The following is an 8,616-nucleotide window of genomic DNA, read 5'->3' on the forward strand; positions in this document are numbered from 1 at the left end:
CGTCATAGGCCGTATACTTGAAATAGAACAGAGAAAATAGAATAGAGTGTGATGATGGGGTGTGTGGGTGTACTCACTCAAAATAATTGACACAGAAACAATTGGCAGTATATAATACATTCTATTTTATTGTGCAAGCGACATTAAATTCAATTAAATGTAAGAATTGCAATATTCGCAGATATTGCAAAAACAAAGTAAATATTAAACGTTAAAATAAACAGTTACGCAATATTCAAAACGTATTGAATAGCGTTACTTATTGTGAAGGGTATTATCATAAAAAATCAGACAAATATACTAGTAACGTCACTCGTATTGTTTTGAATAGAGAAAGGTGCATTCGTATAAGTCCGGAGCTGATATCATTATGCATGATCTTTTCATTCCTTGAACCAGAGTTCTTAAGCTATTTTAGATGAAGATCACATTTCAGTAGGATTCCATATAGGCCCTACACAATGTAGAAATGATGGAATCAGATAGTGTAATCCGGACTTTTTTGTAAAATGTACGCATATGCATGACACATTAGTCCGTATACCTTCCTCGAATCAGTAAACTAAAATCAAATTTTGCGATTTTTTCAAAAACTGTTAATTTTAGCATGTCATGCTAGTTGGATTATTTGCATCATTTCCATTCTGAAAATGTATATACTTTTATATACTTCTCATCATTACATTTAAAGATGCAATAAAATATAATATCTAAATTACTGACTCGAGGAAGGTATACAGACTATAGGTGTGGCAATGTACGTATCATGCATTTTTATCATTTATACTTGTCATTTTATGTTTCATGCATGATACTATAATCTGACCCCAACCATTGGGCTATTCCAGAAAATAGATGCACACCCCCTATAGAGGAGTTCGGATATCCGGACTTTTTGTCCAGTCGTGACTGTTGGAAATCCGGACTTTTTAAGTGCCCAAAGGCAAAAAAATCCAGCAGAAAAATAGTTTAAAATCAGAAATCCTCAATTTGAGAGCTGATTTTCGACATTTCCGTGATTTTTCCTTCAATTGATTGGATTTCCAAGCTTTTTCCAGTAATATTGGCAACTGGAAATCCAGTCGTTTTCTGAAAGCAGACTTGGAAATCCGGATATTTCTTTGATTGAAAATTTACTCCTCTATAGGGGGTGTGCACCTATTTTCTGGAATAGCCCATTCTTACATTACAGAGTCGAGCAACAATATTTTGGTGTCATCAGAGATAACGGTAGACAACTACACTGTAAAAATACCTTTACCAAACGTTATCCAACATGACCAGCTTATCAGCAGTCCAAATTATTGTGCAAAATTCGATGCTTTTGGTTAAATTTATCCAAATGTTGCACATTTTATCCAGTAAATTTGAACAAACTGTTTGCTCAATAACTTGAGACTGTTGAAATCTGACCTGAACGTTGAACATCGTTTACCCAACTTGCAGTCTACGAAGATGTCATGATGATATTCTAATGCATGTCTCTTTCAGTTTCAAGTGATGTGCAAAATGTTCCTGACCTGCACTCGACGGCTTGGCGTTACTATGGCTACAGTCTTTAAAGAACGCAGACATTCACTAATCCATTTCTGCGCGAACTTCGGGTGAAGAATGAAGATTTAAAAAAAATAAAAATAAAAATAAAAAAGAAAAGAAATATTTTATACGTCAACTTTTATGCCTAGTACTATAGTAGTTTTTCCTTAGTGGTTTTTAAGACATTTTGTGAATAATTAGCCATCATTTTACAACAATGACAGCCAGTCCGGCTCGATGTACGTTAAGTGTGAAATACCATACATTACCGATGCTTGTACTTCATTGTTTTGGTTTTGACACAGATAGATTAAGTTACCCCCACTACTCACATCATAAACAAACCTGACATTTGACCTGCGGGGCCGATCCATTGTACAGCTACCGGCAAACAGTATACATCCACATACCACAAAATGTATTGTAATACTCGTACACCACGAATTTTTAGCCTTTAGATTAGTTTTAGTCAGTATAGGTTGTGTCATGTTTATTTTGATGGGGGCAGTGGGGTAACATATTACAATTAGTTTGTGACAAGATCTTCGGTATCGTATCCCCAATGTTATTAATCGGGATCGTCTGCAAAATACTTTCAATCGATAATTTTTGCACATGTAACACTTAGAGAAGCTCAAATGCAACTTTTATATTATATAATACTATATTATAATATCAATAAGGTAATCGCATTTCAATTTAAATTATTAATTATATATAATATCTCCATTTTCTTCGTTCAAAAGTTAAAGCCGCATGTACTGTTTTCGTTATAATCAATTTCGTCATAATTTGGACCATTATTATGCAAAACAGCGTGCATATGCATACTAAACAATGTTCAAGTATTGCCCTTAAAAAGGCGAACATCATTTTCGGTGCCACTCTTCAAGATCGGTAGCAGAAAAAAGTTCCTTTGAATATATTATATATTCGATGGTACTTGACTCATACCAAATGGGGGCACACAAAAGCGGGCGTTTACAGTGACGTGTGTACGCACGCGTCCAATTACATTCAAACCAACGTCATAATAACCATTTATCCGCTATAAATTGTTGACGTTAAAAAGTCATTATGACAGGGGCTTTTATTGTTATTTTTATTATGACAAGAAAAACAAAATTGTCTAAATTTCCATATTGTTAGCGCTTGCTTGTTATATCCGGCCATGGCATGATAATGCATTTTAAAGTATTCCAAAGTGTATATCGTCCGGTTATAATGAGTCCTCCAGTTGGAAATTGCTCCTCAGAATGGAAACTGCATTTATTACGGATGTTCATCGTGCAGGCAAAGTGTTTATGTAATCACCCTTACCGCTCCGTACAGACAGACTGCTAGCTGATATATTGAATATGATAAGTGGTGAAACTAGCACTAAAGTATCGACGCTCAATATAATAAATATTCCTTTTTTTGAGTTGTGTATATTATCATTATAGTTATGTAGCTTTTGAGTAGTAGTAATATATCACATGTTCACCCTGCATAAACCTTTCCACAGTTTCGGTTTTACAGTAAAATATACATTGTACATGGTTGACACTGTACTCCTATGTACAAAGTGCTGACAATGTGTACTATTTATGTATAGCAGAAACATCAACCAAACTGACGAACGTATAATATAGACATAAAACAAACACTACTACATTAAGTGAAATAGCATTAAGCAAGAATATGTCACAATTTTGCTAATAATCACTAGCTATATATTCCTTCCAACTTGAGTTTATATAATAATCCTAGTCTTCAATAGAAGCGCTTGCTGACGACGTGAGGGGCCCCATTGGCCAATAGCAGTGTTTGGTTTCCATCTTTTTATACATCCAATGTTCTATAGGGAATTCCTCAACAAAATGTACATTGTATTCACAGAGTGTTTTGTACAAGCAGGATATAGGCGGAGATAAAATGAAGAACCCGCAGGCCATAATATTAGAAGACGACAGCTCTCTCTCTATCTATATGGTTAAACACAGCTAGTGTCAACAACTGAAATCCAATTGCAAGTACAATGTACAATGATATTAAAAATTCAACAAGATGACTCTGTGTATATACTTTTCTCCAAGATGAATACACGAAGGTTAAGTCTATATTCACAACTGTCCATCACAAAAACAGGTAGCACACAACTTTAAATATCTCATCATATAATACTGAATAATTCATTATCACGGAAGATATAGACATAAGCTTTCTTTGGAGCTCTACGAATACACAATGCTTGCATGAGCATAAATTTTGTACAATAATAATTCACTTCATTATATACACAATGTTGGCGAAATATATCCCGGTAATATTCCATAATTGGCTTGCAGGTTTTAAGCACATGTTTGAAAGAAACCTTCAGGTGTATAACTTTCTCTAATTGTTATGGTGAAATCTCGAGCTGTCACGTCTGTGACGAGAACATGATCCAACATGGCGGATGTGGGACGCCAAAGCTTAGGTTCATCTGGAATATGTTTCCGTTTGACAGATAAATTCAATGGGCTCTCCGAATTATTTTTACTAGTAGACGGTCCATTTTCAAGTTTCTTTACAGGCTTTTCAACATCGCTGGTTGATTTCTTTGGTATATTTCCAACTGAATCAGCTTTTTTAGGCGTTTCCGTTTCTGTTGGTGTTGCTGGTGCTTTTGGCGACAAAACCTTAGGTGGTGCAACTTCTGGCGTTTTAACTTGTTTCTCCTTTTGCGTTGTGTTCTTTTTCAATTCACTTTTCGGCGGCAAAACCTTAATGATGACCTTTTTAATATCCTCCTTTTTCGATGAAATAATTTCCACAGATTGAGATGTCACAATGATGTTACTTTTAACATCCTTAGTTGCACTTTCGACAGTCTTCGGAGTTTCTTTGGCACTATTTTGAGAATTTGTGGTTAGTTCTTGTTTGGGTGGTGACGATGGTGTTGATGAACTATTAGGTTCACCGACCTTCTTCTCCGTTCCTAACAAAACTTTATCCTTGTTTATAGCGGCAAGCCCAAGTTTTTCACGTTGTTTTGACTCTTTCCAAGTCTTAAGACACACCTTTTCAACAGGTTTCTTAATTGGAGGTGATGTCGGTGTCGATGACGATGACGACAAAGTCAGTTTTTCACTGGTTTGTGTGCGTTCAACTTTCTTGACCACCTGATCAAATACTTTGTTCTGATTGGCTGTTACCATATCGTTGTTATTGTTCGTAAACTTGTAAGGATCGTCATCAGGAATAGATGGTTTGTCACTCGCGTCCGATACTGAATCACTGTCAGTTGATTTAAATTTCTTTGGCAAAATGACGGAAACTTTATAGACAACATTCCAATTGGTGGTTGTTCCTTGGCTGATGAAGTCGTCGCGGAAGACGAAGAACTCTTCTTTTTCTTCTTCTTTTTCTTGCCCTTACTGCTTTTTTTACTACTTGTGCTAGTTTTCAGGATTGTCTTTACAATTTTCCCTTCGATACTCAGATCCTCAGTTTTCGAAGTAGCACCAGACGAATCTTTGGCATCACTGGCAACAACACTCTTCTCACCAGAAGAATTTTGCAACTCCTCTTTACTTTCAGATGAAAGCACAGTAGATGACACCTTCTTGCGTTTCTTCTTCTTCTTATCGTGGTGACGACGATGGCCTGACTTTGACTTCTCTTTGGAAGAAGATTTCTTGCGTTTCTTTCCACTACCGGTGCTGCTACTGCTTGTTTTGGTTGTCGAAGATGAAGACGAAGATGACTTCTTCTTCTTCTTTTTCTTCTTCTTAGGCGTTGGTTCACCGCTTGAGAGAGTTTGATGGCTGGAAGATGATCGTTTGGAACCAGACTTTACTTTCCCTGGCGAACTTGAAGATGAACGTTTCTTCTTACGTTTCTTCTTGTGTGTAGTGGAGGAAAGTGATGAAGATTTCGATTTTTTCACTTTGACTTTGGTAGATTCTTTGGTAGACAAAGACAGTTTCTGAATCTTTGAAGATGAGCTCGAATGAGACGAAAGCTTTGATTTAGATTTCCGTTTCTTCGACTTCTTTTTTGACTTTTTGACCATGCTTACAAGAGGCAAATCATCTTGAGAGTTTGAAGAAGACTTGGAATCATTGGTGACGTCATCTTTGTTTTCTTTAGAATCCGGAGACACATCATCCGATTTTGATTCTGTTATGACCTTACTATCAGTTGAAGTATGTGATGGACCTGCCTCAGACGAAACTGCAGGAACATCATCCGTCTTACTTGCAGATTCGCCACTACTCTTATCTGCCTTTGATTTGGAAGATACAGAAACCTTAATGGAGTCAATGTCTTTCTTGGAATCTTTGGTTTTACTATCCACATCTGCAGAAATATCAGTCTTTTCAGCATCTTTTTTATCACTACTCTCAGTTTTGGGTGCTGGTTCTGATGATGTTGTTGACGAGCTTTCGCTACTGCTATTTTCATCCGAGTCAGTCCCACTGCCGCCAGTGGGAACATCTTGTTTTGTAGTATCAGAATCACCCGACGTGCTACTGCTATCATCTGAACTGGAGCCATCTTGTTGTGACGTCATCGCACGTTTCTCCGGTGTGCAGTCAGCTTTAGGCTGCGCTGGTGTTGGCCGGTCGCCTGAACCAGCTGGGTCGCCGTCGCCAGTTTCTTCCGTTTTAAGTTCATGTTCCGAAGATGAAAGTACATCCGACCCATTCTGTAACAAATTTCATTGAACAATCAAATAAATATATTGAACAACGATGGTAATCTATTAACGAAATAATTTTGTATTTATAAAAACAATCACTTCAATTTATTTTAATTTATTTTAAGTTAAGTTTTAGAGAGTACTTTAAATTAGTTATCAAGCCCAAGAAACAACGAATATTTTTTCTCACCTCATTCAGGCGTCTTTTCCTGTTTTTCCTCTTTTCAGCTGTAGCTGTATCTTGATCCTTACGTCTGAAATATTAAGTAATAAGCGTGTGTAAAAGTGTGAACTGTTGAGATATTATAGGGTGCCCCCGCATACACGAACTGAGTTTTATGTGAGCGCCATATTGGAATACTAATACTAAGCGTACGGTAGGTCAAGAGTCGATAAACCAAGTACTTACTTTTCGTCATACTGCTCCAGTAACCGTGCGTCTAGTATGTTATCTTCAGGTTCCCACGTACTGTATCTGTAAACGTGCAGGGACAATATAATAAAAGTGAGTAAACATACTCGCAATGAATAATATTATACGTACACACGTAATTATAAAATTGAATGTATTATAGCGTAGACAAGGTTAAATAGATTTACTTACTTGATCGACCATCCTTCCATTTGACAAGGTATTCGATCTTCCCCTGTGTGAGCAAGAATAGAAATTGCATAGAATCAGCACTACAACAATAGAACACGGTACATTGTATTAATATAGCGTATTTAAAGAGTATTTTCAAATATACAATTGGGGTGTACATGTACTATACTACTAGTACTAACCTTACGGCTTCGTCTGTTGAGCAAAGATTCTGCTGCATAAACTCTCTCACCAATATCACTGAGCTCCATGTTGTTTTTCGCAGTGGCTCTCAAAAACGACTGGGCTGTGCAGAATACACGGTGATATATGCGGTAATATTAAATGTCCCTAGTTGTCAGCGGGTCACACTGATGCATCAGTAAATTGCTATACGGGCCGGAAAACGGCTGTGCGCCGGCGCGAAGGTAGTGCCTTATTATCAGAGCGGCGGGGTAAAAGCAGGCAAGCAGCATAAGCAAGCAGTTACGATGAGTGGTAATGCTGCATGCGTGCCAATATTAACTAGCAAAATATATAGAACGCCGCAATGAAAAAATTGATGAGACAGCCGGGTCCTGGGAGTAGGATTGGTCGGCTGGTGTCACTCAGGGTTTATCGTGCGTGATCAAGGCGCTGTCTCGCTCTCTATTATCCTATGACTCTCTCCTATAATGTGCAGGCCGCTTTTATCAACCCGTCCCTTGCGTGCTTATGTCCCCGCTTGTCTTTCCCTTCCCTCAAGCTAAAGCAGTGAGGGAAATTAATGAGCACGGCGTGTAGTTGTGTGGATTGGATGAACGGCAAGCCTCGGTGTGCTATTCGATATTTTTCAACACCGCGGTGCGCTGAGCCACATCGAACCGTAAGTCTCAAGTTCAAGCAAAGGCGAAGGAAAACATATCACTAGGCTAGTGGCGTCTCACTGCACTCTCACCGTCTTCGAATAAATACATAAAGCCAAATCTTGTCGCCACTGTGATGCAAATTACCTCGCTCGCATCTCATTTGTAGGTACTCAGTGCGTGGCAACTGCTGCAGCAAATCATATTCAAATTTTCACCTGACACCAAGTGTGTTATTTGACATTTATTTGCACTGTGGATTTATAATGAGACGACTATTTTATGCGATTGCGGGTTTAGGCCAAAAGGTTACAAATAACACGTACTCTGATTATCACACTGTTTGCGAACCTAATGCGGAAAAGGTCTGTTTAACATTATCTCTCGACTTCAGTAGTCTTTTTGAACCATGAAAATACTGAGCATGCGCATTTCAAATGACCATGGCCTCATCACAACCTTTTTGTATTTATCATGTGTAATAATAAACATCATGCATGACACATAGGAATTTTTCCAGTTTAACAGCAAAACAAAAATACTATGCAAAACTGAGTCCGTATTGTGAGTTTATTACATGTGCCATGCCATAAAACTTAATCGAAAATATTTTTTTCATAAAAACTTAACCAAAATTGGCACGCTACGTATTTTTTTATGCCGCGCCACAATATGTATCATCACAGCGCCAATTTTTTCTGTCACTTCACATTGACTCGATCATTACCTATATGGCATTCACTTGCCCGCCGAATATTACTGACTGACTTCCATTACTGAACCTAGCAGGCGGTCATATTCAAGTAATGCAAAATATGACAGAAAATGAATATAATATGTCGAGCCAATATGGTAGAGCATGTGTGCGGCTGCGGGAGATGATCTAAAGAAAGTAAGAAAATAAATATAGGGCCAAATTCCTCTGGTGCTGTGAACATAATAAGTGAAAATTTAACGAATGTATTTTTAAGTACACAGAAAAA

The 8,616-nt window shown here is 37.6% G+C and overlaps 1 protein-coding gene across 1 annotated transcript; it reads right to left on the reverse strand.

Moving 5' to 3' along the window:
• Nucleotides 1–2,483: 2,483 nt before the first annotated feature.
• LOC140151135 (uncharacterized) lies at nt 2,484–7,721 on the reverse strand. The gene is made up of 5 exons (XM_072173357.1): nt 6,992–7,721; nt 6,810–6,852; nt 6,615–6,680; nt 6,396–6,459; nt 2,484–6,211 (listed from the first exon to the last, which is right to left on the reverse strand). Exons 2-5 carry the CDS (start codon nt 6,827–6,829, stop codon nt 4,712–4,714), a joined length of 1,650 nt encoding a protein of 549 aa, XP_072029458.1. The 5' UTR covers nt 6,830–6,852; nt 6,992–7,721; the 3' UTR covers nt 2,484–4,711.
• Nucleotides 7,722–8,616: the final 895 nt, after the last annotated feature.

Source organism: Amphiura filiformis, chromosome 4, assembly GCF_039555335.1.
Source record: "Amphiura filiformis chromosome 4, Afil_fr2py, whole genome shotgun sequence".
NCBI classification, from domain to species: Eukaryota; Metazoa; Echinodermata; class Ophiuroidea; order Amphilepidida; family Amphiuridae; genus Amphiura; species Amphiura filiformis.